The sequence below is a fragment of the Takifugu flavidus genome, chromosome 6, assembly GCF_003711565.1.
Source record: "Takifugu flavidus isolate HTHZ2018 chromosome 6, ASM371156v2, whole genome shotgun sequence".
NCBI classification, from domain to species: Eukaryota; Metazoa; Chordata; class Actinopteri; order Tetraodontiformes; family Tetraodontidae; genus Takifugu; species Takifugu flavidus.
In genome coordinates this window covers 16,323,024-16,347,027 of record NC_079525.1, presented here as the reverse complement: position 1 = coordinate 16,347,027, position 24,004 = coordinate 16,323,024, and the positions used below count along the sequence as shown (strand labels likewise).

General features: G+C 39.8%; 1 protein-coding gene and 1 long non-coding RNA gene across 8 annotated transcripts in view; one reads left to right on the top strand and one right to left on the bottom strand.

Annotated features, from left to right (window-relative positions):
• pvrl2l (PVR cell adhesion molecule related 2 like) overlaps positions 1–22,752 on the bottom strand; it is a 198,559-nt gene extending 175,807 nt beyond the window's left edge. For 5 of the 7 annotated variants that reach the window (XM_057036967.1, XM_057036969.1, XM_057036966.1 and 2 more), the window contains exon 1: positions 22,463–22,752. In XM_057036967.1, the coding sequence (XP_056892947.1) occupies positions 22,463–22,538 (76 nt within the window). In that variant the 5' untranslated portion in view covers positions 22,539–22,752. Of the gene's footprint in view, positions 1–11,075; positions 11,138–22,462 lie in introns of all 7 variants that reach the window. The other 2 variants (XM_057036965.1, XM_057036968.1) reach the window with 2 other exon arrangements.
• On the top strand, positions 22,268–22,995 carry LOC130528056 (uncharacterized). Its single transcript, XR_008951191.1, has 2 exons — positions 22,268–22,555; positions 22,622–22,995. It is a non-coding gene; the product is annotated as an uncharacterized LOC130528056 (long non-coding RNA).
• The last annotated feature ends 1,009 nt before the right edge of the window (positions 22,996–24,004 follow it).

Here is a 24,004-nt window from a genome sequence, read left to right as displayed (position 1 = left end):
ACAGGATGGAAAAAGAAAGCTCTGAGAAGCTCATCACCAAAAGCATTAATGCGTTTTGCATTTCATCGTTGATTAAGATCCACTGATTTGAGTGGCTTTTATCATTCATATGTTTGGTTTTAATTAAAATTTCTGCAATCTGCATGGATGGCCTCCGGAACCAGTAACATTTAGTTTAAATTATAATTGTTATTTATTATTGATTAATAACTGAAAAGATATCCTTACAGTTAGAAATTTAAAATGTGATATCACTGCTGGTTATTGGTATTTATAATGAATGCTTGTGTTTTTTTAAAACTATTCTTTTCCAAGACTGAAACCACAGGAAGTAATAAAGCAAAATTAAAGCAGAAGTGAGACAATGAAGAGCAGAGGATATGGATGAGAAGAAAACATATGGTGGTGTAGAAAAAAACACTGTTTTATAATGAATTTTAAAAATGTTTGATAATCATTGTTTACAACCTAGTAACAGCTACATGGATGCTGAAATAAAACTAATCTGCTAATGCTATCATACCTTCATGAAAAAAAAAATCCAAAATGTTGCCTGTGGCATCAACTGCACGGACACACACAGATTCACAAGTTCTTTCTTCTCCCCCAAAAAGAATTGGCTGGCGTGTCTTTTTGCCAAGCTCATTGCTTTGAAAAACACATATTAATGACACACAGAGAAGAACATAGCATAAGTACAGAGGAGACAGCAGGAAACGAAAATGGAAGCTTTAAGCCTCCAGGGATATTTATAATGGAGAAGTTCAGAGGGAGACTGGGTTACTCTTGTTTTCCTCTCTCCTCTCTCACTTGCTTTTGTTGATTCTGTACATCCACCCATCCATCCATCCATCAATCCATCCATCTTGCACTATGAAATAACTGTAATTACATCCACTTAATCAGAGAATGTGACACAGCTTAGGTTATTCCATTTATCAACCCATTTATCTAACCCTTTTCAACAATAAAGTGAATACCAGCAATTTATTATTTAGGTGGGCAACATTTGAATGCGTTTTGTTAAGGTTATGATTCACAACATAGTTTTAATTGGGAACTGGATTCTATATCTATCTATCTATCTATCTAGGACTGAAATTAGGCAGAAAAAAAATCCAGATCACTGATGTATTAAAAATGTAATATTACGTTGTCCATTTTGTAAAGACTAAACATTTGCAGAGAGTTGGTGCAAATAAATATATAGTTGAGTGGTGCTATTTGCAACCTTATGGCTCTATGGTGCACAATGTCAACAAGTAGGCGACGATGTCTCTAGGAGTGTATTGTGGTGCTATTGTAATAGTAGGGGTGGATGTACTGTTCAGGCAACATGAGTGGCAGTAAGCATAGCCGTAACTTAGTCGTGGTAGGCTGGAACAGGGCAAATGTAAAGCTGGAAATACTCAAACTTAAATGACTGGGTGGCAAAAAATGTGATTGGGACTTCTCTAGTAATTATCATTAAGAGGTATGCTTTAACTTCTTCATTTGTAGTTAAAGCATACCCCATACCTAAATAATATCCTTTCCATGGTGTTGCTTGTTAGCTAGAACTACACTCTTTTATCTTTCTTCACCTCTTTTCTGCTTTCTATTTCTGTTGCATGTCTGTTGACATTCTGTTCAAATTGCATCCGTTTCTGTGCTTAGACATGGATAAACTAATCGGGGTGGTTCCACTGAATCAGGACAGGACATGGGGCTAACCTTGGTACGGTAAAGAGAGGGTGTGGAGTTCCAGCAGTGAATCCGGTGTTTAGGGGTCAAATGTGACTGGACATGCTAAGGATCATTTAGTGCGAGTACAGGTTTTGGTAGTTTCTACCACGGGTCGACAGAATTCTTTAATAAACTCATACATCATTTTGACAAGTGAAAGGAAGAAAAATTGGGTGGTCTCCTGCCTATAGGAAAAATAGACATTATTTGTTAAACATCTGCTTCACATATAAAGAGTCTAGGGCTGCAATGATTCCTCGAGTAATTCGAGTATCTTGATTACAAAAAATGATCGAGGAATTTTCTCTGCCTCGAAGCATTGTTTAATTAATTTTAAAGCTCACGTTTTGCAGGGATTCTTTTTAGTGTGACACAACATGCTATGCATATCCTGTAAAGCAGAAAAAGACAAAAGTGCACTTTTTGTAACGCGTATGGAAGTGTTGCTATACAGGATGGCAGATGCCGGGAACAAAAATCAGCAAAGCGAAATTTGTAATAGGAAGCAACACACAATGTTGCTGGTTTGAGAGCATTTTGAGTTTACAAATTAAGGAAAACATCGTGGTGTGTGTACATTGCAAGATGGAGCTAGCATAGCATCAGCTGCTCACCAACAGCTACTAATTTGCATGCCATGTCTATAAATAAATGTTACATTTTTTAAAAAGGAAACAAATTGGTTGTTATTAAGTGCTCCGTCTTGTTTTCTATTGAATATTTATAATCAGGCTTTAATTGAGCAAAATTATGTTTTATACATTTATTTGATTAATTGATGGCATATTCAATAGAATACTTGATTACCAAAATATTCAATAGCTGCAGCCTTAAAAGAGTTGGCCTTCAAAAAATACTCAAAACCCTTTGATTTTCATAAAATTTCAAACAGCATTGTTTTAATTGAAATGCATTCAGGGTAGTCTTGTTATGGGGTTGTTACAGTCTCAGCATCTTCTGTTCAGACATTGATTTGAACCCAAGAGCACTAACAGAGAAGTGTGATAAAGAAATAACTCAAAATTAGACTGAAAATGAGGATGATCAGAAAGGTAAGGAGGTGAGTGATGTTTGCTGTAATGAACTCAGCTTTATTTTAGCAGTTGTTCATGGTAATAAAATGAAAAACATTCCTTTTAACTAGCCGATGAGGCCAATTTAGCTTTCACCAATAATCATTCCCATTTAGCATTTTTTTACAGAAAAGAGACAAAAACATTCTCCTGATCCATATAACTCATCTAATAGTAATTGGCCTGCAGTTTGAAGCTGCCTGCTTTGCCATTTCATTTGTCAGCTTTTGTTTGTCTGGATTTTTTAGAACAGAAAGCAGCACTTGGATGAAAATATTCAACAGGAAAATGGTTATTCTGCAGCTGCTATGATCTTAGCAGAGGAGTGCAATAGGACAGTAACTATAAAGTGATGGGGTGTTCAGATCCACTCTGTAACACATCTACCATTCCTTCTTCTCTCTCTGGGGTCAGTATGTTGACACTCATCACACGGGAGTTGCCGCGGAAAAAACCTCATCATCTCAGTAAAAGGGATTTAAAAAATGGAAAGAAAGGTTCAGAAAGTCTTTTCAGGTCAAACACTGGGTAAAAAGCAAACCCTGAGAACTATGGAATGCTTTAGGTTATAGCTGGAATCCTGTTCCTTCCTCTCTGAGCATTTTGGACTAATTGGCATTTACCCCAATGCATGGTTCACATTTAGCACTAACAAGCAATTACATAAGGCTCACTATCATCCCAAAACAAGTCGGCCATAAAGGAATGATCAGCCCAGTGCTGTGGCTGCCAGAACACAAGGCAATTTCATCGGTTTCTATCAGCCAATATTTACAGCTAATATTTACAATGTACTAGTACTTTATCACATTATGAATGGTCTAAAATGCTCTGCCAAAAATATTGATAATAGGTCACATTTTAGCTCTTACCTAATTATTAAGTAAAGTAAAATTGAATAAAGTAAATCTTGAATTATTTGTGGAATAAAACATTTTAAAAATGTCATTTTTGATTTATATACAGAAATTCAGTCATGAATTATTTTCTGGTTAGTGTCCTTGCTGCAGTAATGTTATACAGCAGTGCTTCTTTTACCTTTCTACTTTAAATCATGCCTAAGGTAAATGGTCAAGCTACATTTGCCTTCAAACCCATCCAAACAATGACATCTAATAAAGTGGCTATAATATTACAACTCTTTTAGTTAGAAATGTCAAAACATACTTTTTTATCAGTCATTGTGATTTGTTTATTTGTGTGTGGCAATAAATCAAAAGTGATGATAGAAAAACAAGAGTCCTGAGTCCTGAAGCAAGGGCAAAATGTTTCAGTTATAATATAAGATGTCTGAAATTGACATTATCAGTCTCCTCCTGTGAGGAGCGTTGCATTGATGTTTTAAACCAGCTCATTAATCTGTTGCCATTTTAGAGAAAATATGAGAAAATGTTTGACTCAAGCATTCAAATAAGGTTTTATACATGAATGAGAACAATTTTGTAATCCTCTTATTACCCATTTAAAAGGATTATATAGTCCCTTTCACAACAAAATTAGTGTTCACACAGTAGTGTGGAAACCCGCTAATAATAGGCAACTGAGTCCACTGAAAGCAGACCTGGGATTTCCTTCTGGTGCATTTCTTATATCATGACTAAAGAAATGCACCAGAGAAGAAAGAAGTAAACATAGAAAAGCAACATGGAAGGCAGCAAGGAAGTTCGCAGTAACCTTGCTTTTCTATACTTGATTTTCTTGACTCAACCACAGCCGATAGGTAATATAGCTGATATTAGCGGATGTTTATGTTTTTTATGGTTGGTGGGAAAGGGGTATAAGCAAGTTAATAAATATGAGAAAATAGATCAATATACATTGACATTCTGCAAACAAGCAGTCAACTCTTTGCTAAATATGCAAATGCTTTTTATTTCTAACAATAATTATTGTTTCAGCTCAGATGCCTGAAGCCTTAACCTTAGACAGAAACACAAGCAAAAAGATGGGGGGGGGCGACTAAAAGCATTATATGTTAAAAAGCTGGATGCACATGAAGGGACGATCATTCATTCATTTTGCAGCTAACAAGAAAATTAGCAGCGTGCTGTCCATGGAAAAGACTTTGGAAAGTAACTTTGGTACGAGTAGATAGTTGAAATCATGAGTAGAGGTTGAAAGCACTGCAGACATTATGTTTCATTTTATGGGAAGCACAAATAATGCAACGGGAAGACCGTGAAAAGAACAAAGATAAATGATAAAAATGCAGCTGGCAAAAAAAGCCGTTTGTATCATATTTGATACGCAAGATTCTGAGACCTCTCTTTTTTCTAAACCAAAATCAAGTGTGGCAGAACACTGTCCTCTCCAGAACCAACTCCAACACCACCCCATAAAAGAGGCTGCAGTGTGCCTCTTGTGCAGTGTGCCTCAGGTTCTGTACTTGGACCAATCCTCTTCACATTGTACATGCTTCCCTTAGGGAACATTATTCGGCAGCATGGGATACATTTTCATTGTTATGCTGATGACACTCAGCTCTATTTATCCATGAAACCCGAGGAGACAGAGAAGTTAGTGGAGCTCCAGACCTGTCTTAAAGACATAAAGTCCTGGATGTCTTCAAATTTCCTCCTCCTTAACCCAGGAAAAACTGAGGTCATGGTGTTTGGTCCTGAACCTCTCGGAATAGATTAGATCACATGATCACTCTAGATGGTATCTCATTAACATCTAGTCTCTCTGTGAGGAATCTAGGAGTAACTTTTGATCAAAGTCTCTCCTTCAACTCACACATTAAATTAGTCTCTAGAAGTGCCTTTTTTCACTTGAGGAACATCACAAAGATCAGGAAGCTGCTGACGCGGCATGATGCTGAAAAGTTAGTCCATGCATTTGTTACTTCCAGGCTGGACTACTGTAACTCTTTATTATCAGGGTGTCCAAACAACTCTTTAAGAAGCCTCCAGTTGATCCAAAATGCTGCAGCCAGAGTTCTGACAGGTATTGACAAAAGAGATCACATAACTCCTGTAATGGCGTCGCTTCATTGGCTGCCCGTTAAATTTAGAATAATTTTTAAAACCCTTCTTTTGACCGACAAGGTCCTCAGAGGCCTAGCTCCATCCTACCTGGAGGAGCTAGTGATACCTTATCAGCCCAATAGACCGCTCCGCTCTCAGAATGCTGGTCTACTTGTGGTTCCCAGAGTCTTTGGGAGTAGAATGGGGGGCCGAGCATTTAGCTACCAGGCCCCCCTGCTATGGAACCAGCTCCCTGTCCAGGTACAGGAGGCTGACTCCATCGCTACTTTTAAGATCAAACTTAAAACCTACCTCTTTGAAAAAGCTTATTGTTACTAATTCTGTAGTTCCAGTTACTATCATAGATAGACAGATTATCATACTTAGGGGGTCGTCTAATCGTTAGGTCACATCTTAGTTATGCTGTTATAGGCAAGGCTGCCGGGGTCCGGAAACATGATCACCTGACAGGCCTCTGTCACCCCACTGGGTCATGGTTTCCTCTCCTCTCCTCTCCTTTCCTCCTCCTCATCAAGCAGACTAGTTATGCTGATTCTTGTGTAGTTTTTCTGCTTCCCCCCCCCCCCCCTCCCCTCCCTATTTATTTACAGGTATCGCCGCCTTCGGAGCTGCATAATGACCTCCGGCCCCGCTGAAGTGATTGTATATCGTCTTTTTGTGTGTGTTTCTGTGCTCTGTGCCTCTCCTCTCCTCTCCTCTCCTCTGCTCTCCTCTGCTCTCCTCTCCCTTCCTCTCCTCTTTCCCCTCCTCCTCCTTCTCCTCTCCTCTCCTCTACCTCCCCTTCACTCTACTTCTCCTCTCCTCTCCTCTACCCCTCTCCTCTCCCCTACCCCTCTCCTCTCCTACCTATTCTATCCTCTACCTGTCCTCCCCCTTCTCCTCTCTCTTTACCCAGCCGGCCATCAGCAGGAGGGTCCCCCTACATGAGCCTGGTCCTGCTCAAGGTTTCTTCCTGTTAAAGGGGAGTTTTTCCTTGCCACTGTTGCTTGTCTGGGGTTAGGCCCTGGGATTCTGGAAAGCGCCTTGAAACAATTTTGATTGTATAAGACGCTATATAAATAAAGATTGATTTGATTTGTGCTAAAAAGTGCTATGCAAAAAAACCAAAGAGAAAAATGTTGTTGTTCATGTTCTATATTGTCAAAATGTTATGGGCAAACTTTGTTTTTGTGTCTAAAGTTAACATAGTCATGAGCTAAAAGTTGCCGAAATCGCCGAATGTATCATATTTGATACACAAAAAATGTCATAAACAAAATTTTAAAAAAAATTGGGATTTTGTTAAAAAGTTCAACAAACATTTCATTTCCAAAAAATTAGAATTTTCTGGCAATTTTTTGATGTGTCAGGCTTTAAAGGGTTAAAATATGTTACCATGCAGAACATTTTAATGAGACAGTCATGCCCATTTTTCCAATATTTCGGATATATGATTAGAATCCATTTAGACTTTGTTCCATATTGCGAAACATAAGGTTAAGTTATCTTTATCGAATTAGTTCAAATCTAACATCAAGTTTCAAGAAAAACTGTGTGAACCCTTTTAGATTACTTAGAACAGTGGTGTCAAACTCATTTTGGTCTGGGGCCGAATACAGCTTAATCTGATCTCAAGCGGGCCGGGCCAGTAAACTCATTGCAAAATTACATTGAACTAACAATAAGCACAATTTTTTCTTTGTATTAGTCACTAATACTAATAATTAGTGCAAAGAAGAAGTCAATTATAAAAAATCTTTATTAAATGAATTTTCCTTTTACTAAATACATTATGAACAACCTAAGAACTTAAAAAAGTAATTTTAACAACACTTTTACTTAGTAACTAAATAAGTCTTAACATTTATTTAAGTGCGCGATGCATAAAACTGATCACAGTGATAGTAACAATGTTGCAAAACATTTAGTCACAGCCTTGTGGAACTTAAAAGCACTGTTTTTTCAACATCTTGAAAGCAATTTGAACAAGTGAATAACTTTCACAGCAATTACTTGTCTTGCTTAGTATTTGCCCCTGAAACTTGGCATCGTTTACCCTGCAAGTGCATCAATATTAGGCATCATGTCCTGAGAAGCAGCTAATTTCAGAATCTCATTTAACTGCTTATGTGTGAGCTTTGAGCGTAGCTTCGTTTTATTAATGTTCATTAGTGAGAAAACCTGCTCACAAAGATAGGTAGTCCCAAACATGGACAACATTGACAACAATCTAATCTAATTTTTGCAGCCAGTGCTGTCAGTGTAGGATAGCCTGGTAGGAGGTACTTGTAAAATGTGTCTAAGCCCACAGAGGCAAATTTGTCCTTCAATTCTACATCACACTGCAAATCAATGATTTCAAGTTGCATGTCAACGGGCAAATCAGAAGCTCTGACTGAATGGTGAGCAAAAAACTGCAAATTCTGTCTAAAAACCTGAAATCCGTTTCTCAAACTCCCTCAACAACCGTGAATCAAAATTAACACTTGCTGCGCACATATCTTTTAAACAGGGAAAATGAGCAGTGTCACCGCTTGCTATCTGCGTCTCCCATAACCTGAGCTTTAGCTTGAATGCACGTATGCTGTCATAATACTGTGTTATGATTTTTTTGCGTCCTTGCAACATTTTGTTGAGATTATTCAAGTGCTCAGTAATGTCAACCATAAACGCAAGGTCCTGCAGCCACAGATGGCACTGTAATTCCTTAACAGGTTTACTTTTTTTCTCCATGAATTGACCAATTTTGCCACGTAAATCAAAGAAGCGCTTCAGCACAGCACCTCTGCTTAACCATCGTACTTCCGTGTGGGAAAGCACACCATGGGTAATGCTGCAGTCACTGAGAAGGCTGTCAAACTGACGATGATTGAGACCTCTGGCTCGGATTAAATTAACAGTTCGGACAACCACCTCCATGGTGTGATCCATTTTTAGAAATTTGGCTGCATAATACCTCCTGATGCAAAATACAATGAAATGTCCAAAAATTACCCCCTCTATTTGTGGATTGTACTTTATCTCTGAACTTTGTCACAATGCCTGCCTTTTTACCGATCATTGACGGCACACCATCAGCAGCCAGGCTTACGGCACGTGACCAGTCCGCCCCGATTCTGTCCAGCGCTCCAACTACGGAGCGGAAAATGCCGTGGTGTCGGTCATAGGCACCAGCTCGAGAAACTCCTCGCTGACAGTCAAAGTCTTGTCAACTCCACGAATGAATATGGCCAGTTGAGCGATGTCCGTAATATCAGTACTATCATCAATCGCAACAGAAAATGCCAGAAATGACTCCACTTTGCGTTTCATTTGGTGGTCCAAATCTGCCAATAGGTCCGAAATCCTGTCTGCATGTCGCTTCTCAGGACACACAATTTTGTCAGCCGTCAGCATGCAGTTTTTGACTCTCCATCAATATATGGCTTTGAGGCTAATGCTATTTGGCTCGCAATTAGGTAGCTAGCTTTCACCGCAGCATCACTGGCTTCTCGACTCCGGGTGAAAACAGATTGCTGTTTCCTCAGATGCACCATCATTTCATTTACCTTCTGTTTTCTCAGTTCTCCATGCAAGCTGCTGTATTTTTCACCATGCTGAGTTGCATAATGGCGCCGAATATTGTATTCTTTAAGCACCGAAACTTGCTGCTGGCACACTAGGCATACGGGTTTCCCATTCACCTCCATGAACATATAGGAATATGTCCATTTTTCTTGAAAAATCCGACACTCTGTGTCCACTTTTCTGCTTGTTGACAAAGACATTTCGCTGATGAGGGTGCGAGGCCAAGAGAAAAGTGGATAATGCAATTGCCGCCAACAGACGCTGAACAGACGTTCAATGCTACCATCTCCTACTTCCGCTGCAGTGTTGCTTTCATGTTGTCTGCGCGTACTAAAATGTCGCGCCCCCTAGCGGACAATAAACGAATCACACATTTTCAAGATTTCTTTTTTTTTTTTGTTAATAATTCAGATTTATTCCCCGGGCCGTACCGAACCACCAGGCGGGCCGGATTCGGCCCATGGGCCGTATGTTTGACACCCCTGACTTAGAACTTTGAATTAAAAGTTTAGTGAAGAGGTCACCATCAAATGTGTTTCTGCATTCATATGTAACTACATTGCAACATTACAGTTGGAGAATTCTGTCCATTTCTATAATCTCTCAATGAGAAAGAGAAAATTGAAGGTCTGAAAGGCGATCTTCTAAAGGGAAATTCTATTGAATGATACAGAAAGTGTGAACTAACTGTGGACTACCTGACAGGTCGATATATATATATATACACACACACAGTGTATATATATATATATATATATATATATATATATATACACACATACATAAATGTCTGCATGTCGCTTCTTTTATGCGGGTATATATATATATATATAATATATATATATATATATGGTGGTGGTATATATATATATATATATATATATGCTTATAATATATGCTGTATATATGCTTATAACGTTCTAATCTTATTTGTAATTATTTATTCTATTTCTATACTTTGTAAATACAAAACCTAGACTACAGTTATATTAATCCACGTTAGGCTGCTACTACAATTCAATTTCCCTACGGGGATGAATAAAGTACATCTTGAATCTTGAACAAACTGGTTTGAGGAGTAATTATTCGTAAAACTGACAATATCCTGATAAGCGATATAATAAGTTTTTACATTTTCATGGAAATGTGTGTGTCAAACACTACGGTAAGAGTAAAAACTGAAGGATTTACAGCATAGAAAGTTATTTACAATCGAAATGAACCGTTAACAAAGAACTTGTATTTCCAGTTATTACAGTTCAGCAGAACAAATGGAGCACCCGCATAAAAGAACATTCACCAAGAATGAAATCCAAACTATCTTAAGGTAACAACTGTGTGTGTGCATGCCTGCAGACATTTGTAGTTCTTTTTTCTGTCACACCTGCAAAATGATCCAAGAGAAGTGGAAAAACCCCATGTGCATTTATTGAGGCGTGAATACCAAACGACCAAAAAGACTGTTATCTGGTTATCTCAAAAAACAGCATTCTTCACAAAACCAACAGGATCGTTTTTGGATTTTTGCTCTCATGCCAAATTAGGGAGAAAATCAATGAAAAATATGTTCAGCCACAGCTATGCATAAGTAAACCTTTTTGCCCTCAATCTTGATGGTGATCACAATGACACACAGCCGTAGATGACAGATGTTTGACAGAGGCTATTTACAAGTAAGCACACTAATCTCTTCTGCAGTTTTATGCAGGTCTAATTAAAGCCCACTTGGAGTGGATCCTCTTACCAATGCAGCTACTGACAAAGTCACTTCTGGCTGAGTGACAAGGAATCATGTTTGTCCAAACACTGTAGGAAATAGAGGAAAAGAGAAGACATTTTGATGAGCCAAATTCTACACACTATGGCTAAAAGAGCAATTTATCATTCTGTATTCATTAATCGTGATATCGTACATTTAAAAAGGCCACAAAATTAAAATGTGACCAACAATCACATTATAGCATTTGGGAAACCATTTGCCTTTATAAACGTTTTCATTTTCTCCCGCTTACCCGGATCTGGGTAGCGGGGCAGCAGCTTCAGGAGGGATGCCCAGACAGCCCTCTCCCCAGCCGCTCCCAAGCCAGGCGAGAAATGTAATCTCTCCACCTAGTCCTGGGCCGGCCATGAGGCCTCCTCCCGGTGGGACATGTCCGGAGAAGCAGCGGTTCTACTTCGAGCTCCTCCCGGATGTCTGAGCTTCTCACCCTATCTCTAAGGCTGAGCCCGGCCACCCTGCGGAGGAAACTCATTTCGGCCGCTTGTATCCACTATCTCGTTCTTTCAGTCATCACCCAACATTGATGGCCATAGGTGAGGATTGGGACGTAGATCGACCGGTAAATCGAGAGCTTTACCTTCCAGCTCAGCTCCTTCTTCACCACAACAGATTGGTTAAGCGCCCTTATCACTGTTGACGCCGCTCTGATCCGCCTGTTGATTTCACATTCCATCTTACTATCACTCGTGAACAAGATCCTGAGATACTTGAACTCCTGCACCTGAGGCAGGTCCTCCTCCCCGACCCGAGAAGGCACTCTACCTTTTTCCGAGTGAGGACCATGGACTCTGACTTGGAGGTGCTGATCCGCATCCCTGCCGCTTCACACTCGGTCACGAACCGTCCCAACATTTGTTGGAGGTCCCTGCTCGATGGCGCCAGAAGAACTACATTATCCGCAAAAGGCAGCCACGAGATCTCCTGCCCACCAAACTCGACACCCTCCACTCCCCGGCTGCGCCTAGAAATTCTGTCCATAAAAGTTATGAATAGAACCGGTGACAAAGGGCAGCCCTGGCGGAGTCCAACCCTCGAGTCTGACTTACAACTGGCTATCCGGACCATGCTCCTGCTCCTTCGGTAGAGGGACTGGACAGCCCTTATCAAGGGACCATCCACCCCATACTCCCGGAGCACCCCCACAGGATGCTCCTGGGGACCCGGTCATAAGCCTTTTCCAAGTCCACAAAGCACATGTGGACTGGTTGGGCAAACTCCCAACTCCCCTCAAGCACCCCAGCAAGGGTAAAGAGATGATCCGTGATGGTTTATGGTTTATTTATCCATGGTCCTACTCGATAAATTTGTGTTGCTGTCGGAGCAGTTCCATTGATTATTTTACTGAATACAAATTGTTTAGAGAATCACAGTGCAATTCAATGCAGTTCACCAGTAATAAATTTAAGGGGCAGTGGTAGCTAGTCTGTTGGGGACTGGGCTGAGAAGCAGAGGGTGGCAGGTGTTCTGGTAGTACCTTTGAACAGGGTATTGAACTCACAAATGCGCAAAGGCAGGGTCTGTCTCCCCAAAAGGGATAAAGTGAAAATAAGATGAATAATATTTGCAAGGACAGCATGGCAGTCATAAAAACAGCAAACAGCCATAAAATACACAAAGATAAATAGAGCATTATAATTTTTTCAGAATCAAGGCAATTCATGAAGCTCCCCCTTAGCACAGACATAGAAGTGTTGTGTTTTCTGAACAGAAAGTGTTTGAGTCTGTGCATTCAACCTGTCTGTCAGTCAACCTGTACTGCTTGACTAGAGTATGTTTTGCTCATGGCATCTAGTGGTGAATTCAACAGTTAAAATAGAGACGAGTCTACAAATAAAACTGCATTAATTTTAATTAAATTAACAATACCCTCAGTGAGTACACTTTCAGGCAGAAAAGTTGCTCTCTGCAAGAAGATATACCTTCACAAAATTAATTGTCATATCCACTTGTGTCTTAGCTCTTTATGCACAGCCATTTATTTCAGGGCATTTCTGAAAAAAAACAGGGATCCTACATTCAAAAATGTGGCATTGAAATGACCAGTATATTTTTACATGTGTGACTTGCATAGAAATGTGCTGGAGTGTGAACAGTAGTCACTTGTGAATGAGGAGAAGCAAGAGGTGGAGGATGGGAGACATTAGCTTGCATTATGCAAATGAGCCCCAAAAGCACCAAAGCAGACATTTGATTAACAGACACGCACAAGTGCCAAGCGGCAACGCATTTCATTTAAGAAATGATCCCAATGCAAAGAATATTAACGGAGGTAAGGAATCAGCACAATGGTGGAGCTCTTTCACCAGTCTGTCATGGACAGTGCAGGTTTCTTTGCTGTGTTCTGCTGGGGAAGCAGATTTGGAGTCAGCGATGTTAACAGACTTAACAAACTGATTAAGAAGGCCAGCTCTGTCATTAGCAGCAATCTGGACACTTTTACTGTGTTGGCAGAGAGAACACCACTGAGCAGACTGCTGTCCATCGTGGATAACCGCCCTCTCTACCACCAGCTGGATGGACGGGGCGAGTAAAAGGCTGGTGCAGCTCCATTGTCACAAGGACAGATACAGGAAATCATTCCTGCCCAAATCAATAACTCTCTACAACAGTTCACTGCTGGCCAGCAGAGATGTTTCATCCTGATGTCTCTGTCCCATTCAATTACATCCTGCCTTTTTAATTATTGAAACAAATATTCCCTTACTGACTGTATTGCATAATACTACTACTACTAATAACAACAACAATAACAATAATAATAATAATAATGTGCATAGTCCATCTAAATGTACCTCATACACTGTATGTTTGCACATTAGACATTTTAATATCTTTGGTACTTGCTTGTATATAGTTGTAGTATATATATTTGATTTACTATAAGATGTTCTCACTATGTAGTTACTTCAGTTTCCTTAATGCTTCTTTAATTCAATGCAGCAACACAACAAACTTCCCAGTTTAGGAATAATAAAGTCCATCCATCATCACCACTGTCATCTTCATCCCCTTATAGGCTGATTCTTACGATGCTTTCTGCCTCGATGGTTGCTGGCCTCACCCCCACAACCTGTTTCTAATCAGGCTGCACAGAACAGGCTGGTTATTTATAGATGTGAGGAGGTAAATAAAATTATAAAGTCATACACTGATTTAAAAAGATTTTTTTTTTTTTGGGTGGGGGGGTCAACTATACCTCACTCTGTAATATAATGCCATCAGTTTAAAGACTTTCAAACTATAAAAAATGTATGAATAAATAGGTTGTGAAATAACGTAACATGTCAATGTAGTCTTTCATAAATTGCAGACATGCAGCAAGTTTATGAAACAAACTTTTTATTAAAGACTTCATGGTGTGCTCCCATTTCAACCTCCCTGTTCAGTGTTTTACTAGAGCAGATGTTGACTCATGAACACTGATGTTAGTCAGCTCCAATGACACTTTCAACTTTTGGTTGTCACTTTCTCTACCTCACTGATGAGTTTCTGTTGTCCTCCTGGACTAACTGTGACTGGGAGAGTGGCCACATTCCCAGAGTCTCTCCATTTAAAGATTATTTCCCTAAATGAAGACTGGTGAATTTCTAAAATCTTTGAAAAAACAGTGAGGAGGTAGTAGAGAAATTGAAAACAGGAGGAGAGGAGAGGAGATGAGACAGGGTCGTCTAATTATTAGGTTAACATCTTAGTTATGCTGCTATAGGCCGAGGCTGCCGGGGTCCAGAAACATGATCACCTGACAAGCCTCTGTCACCCCACTGGGTCATGGTCTCCTCTCCTCTCCAAGTAGACTTGTGATGTTATTTCTTGTGTAGTTTTTCTGCCCCCCCCCCCCCCCCTTCTGTAATTATCTACAGGTATCGCCGCCATCAGAGCTGCATGCTGACCTACTGACCGCCGACCCCGCTGACCCACCCAACCCGACTCTACCGGCAACTTATTTTAAATAATATAATGTATTTCTATGTTCTACCTAATCTCTCTTCTTTACCTAATCAGTCTCTTTTTCCTTGCCACTGTTGCTTGTTGAGGGTCAGGCCTATGTAAAGTACCTAGAAACAATTCTGATTGTAACAGACGCTATATAAAGATTGATCGATTGATTGGATGAGAGGAGAGCCTTCTGGTTGCCTGCTAATGATTGGCAAATGGTGGCAAACCAGTCTTGAGCCTCATTAAGCCAAGGATCAGATTAAAAACACCAGTCAACCACAGGCACACATCGTTAGAGACACACTATCAAACACACGCGCGAAAATCGATACATGCATACATACTCTATCGTTATCAATAAACTCCATGCCCTCAATCCAGCAGGAAATTGCCCTTCAATATCACCGAGTGTCAATTCTATATGATGCTGTTGATTCAAATATCGGCAGCAAGACATCAATTTTCCTTTCAGTTTAAAAATATAAAATCAAAAAGTCACACTAAGCTGACCCAGAGTTGCATCCCCACACAAATGGTGAAAGCGATTTTTGTTTTTCACCAGTGTTCTTTGACTGGAGAAGAAACATTGACCAGCAGGAGAATATAATAGTTGTGAATGCTGGACATGTTTGCTAAAACATTCTCAAAATAGACAATTCAACCTCTACTACCTCTCCACCATCCAGAAAAAACACTGAAAAGGTCTTTGTGAATAAATTTCAGTTTATTTGACCATTTTTTAAATGATTGTTTTACCACAAATGCTTGATTTTGTATTCAGTTATAAACATAAAAGCCATATGCAGGATTCAGACTGCAGCCTTGAGGGCAGGAGAGCAAAGAAGCATTTTGAGTTCTGGTGTCATGCTCACAATGATCAAGGCAGTTGCAATATTGTGTGATTATGGAGATTACATGTTGCATGAGAGCAAACTTGGTTTCACTAACAATTCAATTCAATTACAGTTTCCACAGTCAATTTATCCTACCAAAAAAACCTCCACACATAATTGATCATTGAAAGAGGGTAAAACCAGATTAAAAAGCAGGCCAGATTAACATGGAAAACTGCAGCAGCACCCTTCATTCATTAAAACACAACCACACACAAACACCCAGACAAAACAAACCCTCAGCATTACCATGCAGTTTGTGATGGCATGAGTCATTAATATGCTCTAAACGAGCTCAGGCTCTCTGGGGATGATTACTACTGCGCGTCTTGCCTGCAAGAGCTACCATCAAGTGTGCTGCTAACTGCAGGTCAAGACCTATATAGTAGTGAGTGATTCATGTCTGTCCACTGCAAAGGCAGTGTTTCTCATTTATTCTTTTTTTTCCCCAGAAGGATTTGTCCTTTTTTCCTTCTTAAAATCTGTGACAATAGTAATAATTTTAGTTTATCTGCTTTCCACTTGTGAATGCTAAAAGCTTTCATGAAGTCAGACATATGAACAATAGCAGAATAAATGTCCTGATGTGCCTGATAAAGTTATTTCTACTTACTGTAATTACCAGTGGAGGAAAACAGACATCTTACATATCGACCTGACAGGTTTGGATTTTGTGAATAAAAAGATTTAAACAATACTCAATTTTGATCTGTTGAATGAATCACAAGATAAAAATGTTGTGGAGTTTTAGCACCACATTTAAAACCTTTTTTTTTTAGACTGCAAGAATAAAGTCATAAATACATTAGAATAAAGTGGTAGCTCAGTCTATTGGCCTGTGGGTTCTTGGTTCGAATCCCACTGCAGACAAAACATGGAAGGTGTTCTGGTAGTAGGGGGAGGTGCCAGAACACCTTCAGAGCACTGCCCAGGTACCCTTGAGCAAGGTACTGAACCCACAAATGCTCATATAGGGTCCTGCAATGAGGTGGTGACTCATCTAGGTGGGATCTGTTTTCACCCATTGTGGACTGAGGAGCTGTCAATTAACGTGAACAAGACCCACTGAAAATAACTGTAAAAAGTATAAGAAACTGGGTCTTTTCTTAAGTAAGAACCACAGACTTGGATGGAACAGTGTCTTTTTCACGTTAATTTACAACTTTATTCTCGTAAATTTACGACTTTAGGCTCAGAAATTTAAAGTTTTATCCTCAAAGTCTTCAAATAACCGTATTTTCCAATGTGGTCCTAAATCTTTGGACGAGCCACAAGGACTTGGATAAAACGATGATGATCAGAAAAGTACGACTTCATATTCGAAACTTTGCAACTTTATGCTCCAAGTCCCCCCAAAAAACTGTAATTTTCAATGTGGCTTAAAAATGTAGTTGTACTTTTTGAAAGAAAGACCTACACAGACTTGGATGTTAATCAGTGTGGCCCTGAAACTCTGTCCCAAAATAAAAACTATCTATATTTTTCTAAAGACAACTAGTGGACTACTGACAAACTAGTGGACCACAAATTATTTTTAACATTCTGTTTCACAGTCAGCAGTTCCACTGTTTGATGATGACTGATTTCATAGGACATCATGGGTAGAAGAACCAGTCCAATATCAAGCTGGTTACTCATTTGAAATTCAGAATGTGACAATTATTAAAAGGGAAAACAGGCAGGCAGGCACACACATGCATGTGCACACAAACACACATACAATTCCTACTCTTTGGCATTTAGTCTCCCATCTGCCATCAAACATGAACAGAAAGCAGAGACATACCTTTTGCAGTCGCAGGATTCAGGAGATCAAGTGACAAAAATCCGTTCGGTATGACTACCTTGTTTTTGTTTTTTTTACCTATCCTTATACATGTTGAGGCATGTTTTCTCCCTGTAAGCCTTCTGCGATTTCACTTAATCTGAGAAAAATAAATGCCCTAAAAAGACTTTCTTCAACTTTCTTATTTAGAAAACCTTTTGAAAATGTATTATAAATGTACACAAAGGGTGTTCAAATTTGTTTGAAAGTTGTAATGTTTTATTTTATAGATCAAGCTTGTATTTTAAATATAAACTGCATTCCAATTGCATTGTGGTGACATTTTTCTACTAGAGTGGTGATAGTGGTAATATCAAGCTTTTACAGATTCAGTCATATTACTGAATCGATAAAGGCACCATGATACCCCAGCAGGCCAATATAGGTGGATCCTCTAGCTGCAGCTCTTGATATAAAACATTGACAACAAAAAAAGACAAGGCTACTCGCAACACAAGATGAGTCACAAAAAAGAAATCGGTAATAATCACACTTTGCCACTCTGATGCTAATGCTAAGCAGAGCACCGCCCTACCAATATAATGATAAGCTAACCAAGCCACTCATCATCATAGACACCAAGGTGGGTTCAACCCTGCCGACACAAATTCAGACAGGTGGGTAAGTGCATGTGTGTTCTTGTATTTACAGATTGAATACCAAAAATGCAGTCTACTAGCAAAGTGAGGACACCTTTGGGAAGTGAGGACATTTTGGCTGGTCCTCAAAACAGTTTAATGGGTTGGGTTTTAGTTATGGTATGGAGGGTTATGGTAGCTAGATAATCAAATCAAGTAGCTAGATAATGAATTGTCTTCACAAAGATACAAGTACAAGGGTGTGTGTTCTTGTATATGCTACATACTATAGACCAAAAATTGTCTTTTACTAGCGACGTCAGGACATTTGTAGGAGATTTTGCATGGTCCTTACAACTTCAAAGGGCTCTTTGAGTCTTAGGAAGTGCTTTAAAGGTTCAGGTTAGAATCGGGATTAGGTTAAAGTTAGACTTGGATATTTAGTTGTGATGGTTAAGGTAATGGCAAGGCACTAGATAAAAGTATGTCCATCCTCACAATGATATAAATACATGTGTATATGTTGTGTTATGTAGGTGCATGGTGACCTAAATTATCAATGGTATCTCTTTTTAAAAGCTCAGTTTTACTTCACACTGTCAAGTTATTGCAGTTTTTAAATTCCTTTTTTTATAAATGTTTATGCTATTTAGTTATTTTATTTTTCTTGAATCTAAATAGCAGCTACTATTATTGATTTAATGATTACCGTATTTTCACGACTATAAGGCACACCTAAAACACTGAGATTTTCTCAAAAATCAACGGTGCGCCTTATAATGTGGTGCGCCTTGTGTGTGGACTGAGTTCCAAAATCTGCTGTGCGCCTTTGGTGGGTGCACTACGGTAAACGCTCCGCCAATCGATTAGCGGCACACCTACGCGTAAAGATCCCCTAAAATGGCGTCGGTCAAGTCAGACGCGTATGAATGAGGCTTACTTTAAACTGCAGGCCATCGAATATGCGGCTGAAAATGGCAATCGAGCAATCTTAGTGTTTTCGCTTTATGAGGAGGCGGCATCTCTCCATACGTGCAAGGATAACTGTTGCGCAGCGGCTGCCAGCGGATTACCAGGAGAGGGTAGTCATCTTCCACACCTACTGCCGCAACAAGATAACCGCGCCCAGCCACATCACCAACATGGATGAGATCCCTCCAGCACGGTGGCGATACGCACAATGGGGCACGAGAAGTCGTCGTTCACCGTGGTTCTCGGCTGCCACGGAAACGGACAGAGCGCTGGATGACGGAAGGCGAACACTCCTTCACAAAGACTATGAGGCAGCGGCGGGCAAGTTATGCCACCATATGCGGGTGGATTGTAGACGCATGGGCTATGATACCGTCTTCATGTATTGTAAGAGCTTTCACAAACTCAAAGCTAAACCGGAACCGGTTGGTGAGTCCGATTAAGATGATTAAGAAGAGGAATTCAGGATGTTGGACATTGAAATAGTGCAGCTGTTTAATTCAGATACAAAAGATGAAAACTTTGATGGTTTTGTGGCGGAAGAATGAATATTTTGTCGAAACTCACTGTTACTTCCATTGTCATTTTCTACTGTATGTTTCAGCATGCGCCTAATAATACAGTACGCCTTATGTATGTTTTAAATACAGAAATGGTGTTGGGATTTCTGGTTTGTGTCTGTCTTTGGCCTGCAGGGTGTGGTGTTGAGCACAATTGGGTGCAGCTGGCACTGCAGGCGGGCACACCTGTAGGCAATTTACATCTTGTTGCATATTTAGGCAGGTTGTGGGGACTCGCCGATGGACCTGTGACGGGCGGACGCTGCCTCCCGATCCCCCTGTGGTCCAGGAGGACTGTTTCCTGTCGTCAGTGTGTGCTCCCCTTCCCTGTAAATAAAGCTGTTGACTACTCCACCACTGTGTCCTGGCCTGCGTTCGGGTCCTCTACAACCATGTATCGTAACAAATGGCACCCATAACTGAGACTGCGCCTTTTAATACAGTGCACCTTATGGTCGTGAAAATACGGTAATCTGTTTAAAAGATGTTGAGATTATTATAACCGTCGCAAACTACTGACTTTTACTACAAACACTTTTATTTTTTGACAAAATGTCCAAAAATGTGGAAAAAGTATTGATTTTCTGATTCTCTTTTTATCTGACACAAACTGGATTTGCACCTGACACATTCTCACGTGACAAAATCTGCACATATCTCCACAAAGGAGTTTGTTACAGCCGAAAATTACAGCCGTCTGATTTTGAAAAACAACTGTTATGAATGGATTTTAATGAAATGTTCAGGAAATGTTGAAAATTAGCCAAGGCACAGCAATCTGGAACATCACCAATATGAAATGTCATTCCTTTGATCTTTAAATTTAAAAGCCCCGGGGCTTTCATCATAATGCAACCACCTATGTAGCCTTGTACTACTACTGTGTGTACAGAATGAGGTGTACATGCTACACTACAGGTGTAAGCAATAAGATGTGTCAAATGACTTGCTTGGCTGATGCCTGCTCTCAACAAGTGATTTTCTAGTTTCGATTATTTTATTTTTTTATTGTCTTCAAATTATGTCTCAAAGTAGATATGTCCAAGGTAAAGAATTTAATATTTCTTAAGGTATGCACATGTAAGATACTATAAAAAGGCTAATTGTGGAGTTTTATTTTACCATGTGGAATTTCACTATTTACTGACTTAGATGTAAAATGCCCCCTAAATATTAATTTTGCATATGGGACACTGGCCCTCTGCTTTTTCTTTAAGAAACAGTTCCTAACACCCAAGGTCCACCGTGTATTTTAGGATGTGCTGAACATTCAACTGAGTCATTCTCGCTCCAATTATCAACACACTTATCAGATGTCACCCAGAAGTCAAATTATTACATTAATGCTGTTTTGGGGAGTTACAACATCTAAAATGTATCTGTCCTGCAACATTTTTGTCAAATTTGTCTTTGTTGACAATTTATGTTAGCTAGTGTTTGGGATTATGATCAGGGTTAGGAGGCATGCACTTATAAACCAGAATGGCAAAAGAAGTGGCTAAAAGGGTCTACCTTTACGTCAGTGCCTGAGCAATGCATCATTATATGGCTTCTGTATATTATATAGAATGGAATAGGAATTAAAAGAAAAAACGCAATACTTATTATACTAGAAATATTTCTAATACTAACGAAACATTCTAATCTACTGTGACAACAGGCGACAGTACAGGTTCAAGAGTGGTTAAAGCAGAGTATCTCACAACTGTGACTGTGGGAGAGATAACTGCCTCCAGGCTTTTAAGGTTATATTATTGGTTTTCATTATTTGTCATTGATCTAAATCTTATTTTGCTTTAAATCTTTTTTGACCAGTTCATATTTCCTTTTGACAAATAATCCAAATTATATGAACAGAAATATTTTGATATTTATCTCAGATATTGACTTGCACAATCTTACCTGTCATTGTTTCTATTTAAAGCTAAAGTATTGTTTTATATCAACTGATTTAGCTCTCTTTTATGATTATTGTTATTCTACTTAAATATAATTGAATTGATATAAGACTACACCATAAAATATACGTGCAGACAGCAGGGGGACGTAATACCGGCTGAGGCTGGTGTTAATTAGTCGTATATTTCATCTTCGTTATCCCCCTCTTTCACGCCTTATCCTTTAATAGCCTAGATGTAATGAATAATCCTAAACAATTAAAGTTAAAGCATTGTCTACAGAGGAGTGGGTCGTTTCATGTTTCAATTCCCCTGACTGGGTCTAATTGGGAGTAATTTGCCATGCCAGACACTTTCCAACAGGTAAACACAGATTACAAATCAGCCTTGATGGCTCACTAGGGATTAGGTTCCCTCCAGAGTCACCTGTCTTTCGCAGCTGAATTGGGACACGGAGTAGCAGAGGGTGGGACACACCTCGCCATGGCGTGAAGCGAAACTCCGCGCACGCAAACAAGCGGTGTAGTCTGCGGGAAACTTTTCCTCCACTGTTCAAGAGGGGAAACAAGACGCGACACAGTTGGCACAACCGAACGCATCTGAGCGTGCACATGGTCATCCAAAGCCGGCTCAGTGTGCGCCGTGAGCCGTGCGATCACGTCAACAGCTCGTGTGGGTGTTCGTCTTACCTTGAGCTCCAAGAAGAACCGCGGTGGCCACCCAAATATTTCTGAGGAGAGCGACTGCAACGTGATCTCTCGCCATTCTTGTCAAAGGAACAGGTATATATCCACAGCGTCACCGCCTTGCTTATTCCCCTTCCAGCCGCCTAATTAACTTCACTTCAGCCGTCTCCTCCCTCTTCTCGTCTCTGTGTGACTCAGCCCCTTCGCCAAAGCGGACCGGGCGTTCTGTTTCCGATAAAGTACAATGACACGAAGACAGCGCGGCGCACTCCCGCGGTGACGCACAGGTAGCCGCTTCTGCCGCCGCCGCAGGCCAACGTCTGCGTCCCGACTGTGTGATGGAGGATCCGAACGAAACGATCGAGCGGAGGTCGCGCGCGCGTACGTGTGTGCGCGTGTGTGTTGGGGGCTGACTGTGATGTCGGCAGAGCGTCACCAAGAGGACTTCAGCTGTAGTACTGCGGCTCAGGGGCTGGAAACGCTCGTGTGCGCAGCCTCTTCATGCATTCATCATTAAATACTTACTGCAACTTACACCAACACATTAAAACCATGTCTTTATTCGTTAATTTTTGGCAATTTGAGAGCACGTGTTACGTGTTTTTATCCTTTAACAAATGAATAAATAATTCGAATTCATCCATGGAAATTCACAGCTACACAGGCCTTTAGTTCAAATCAAATACGGAGTTTGAGTTGGCTATCTTTGAATAGCCGTCATAAAAATTCAGAAGTATTCTATGTTGCATTATCAGACACCCACTCTTAAATATTAAAAAAACCCGATTCATTTTTGACCATTGGTAATAGATTTATTTAAAGGGTTTATGGGCATGCAGAGATCACATGCACTGTCTCAGAGGAAACACTGGCTAAAGCCTTTTTCATCTAATAAAAGTCTAAAATAAAGAAACCATAAATAAACTGCTATGTTTATGCAGTGTTTGTCTATTCTTAAGACTTAAATATATTGGTCACAATAAAATCAAACAACAGAATATTTTAGAATGTAGAGATCAAACAATCGTAGCAAATGCACTTCCACATGTCAGCGGTCCTCATATATAATGAGGTTTGGAAAACACTCCTATCATTCAAATGTATGGGAAAGAGTGAGACCAGCCTAGAAGCTTTTCTAAATAAGTTAGCAACTGTGAACTGAACCACCAGTGGTTAATGAAACAGCCTGAAGGTAAAGTCTTGACTGTTCCATCGACTGAAGATCCTAAGGTCCCAGGTCCATCCCCTATAGACTGAGTAGCTAGCACATGGACACATGAGCTCCACTATCACTACCGCTTTAGTGTTCAAATAACTTGTTGCAGCTCCTCTGATCATTTCTTTTAAACGGGAAGGTGCTAAAATAATTCAGTATAAAAGCGCAAACATGTAAAACTCTGGTTGTTCTCTATGTTATCACATGTATGAAGTAGAACTGTAAAATTTACCAGTGATTTCAATTTTCCTTCTACAATCTCTGGTAGTTTTACTAATAAATCCTCAACAATGTCAAACAGTCAAAAGTACAATCAGTATTTTATAATT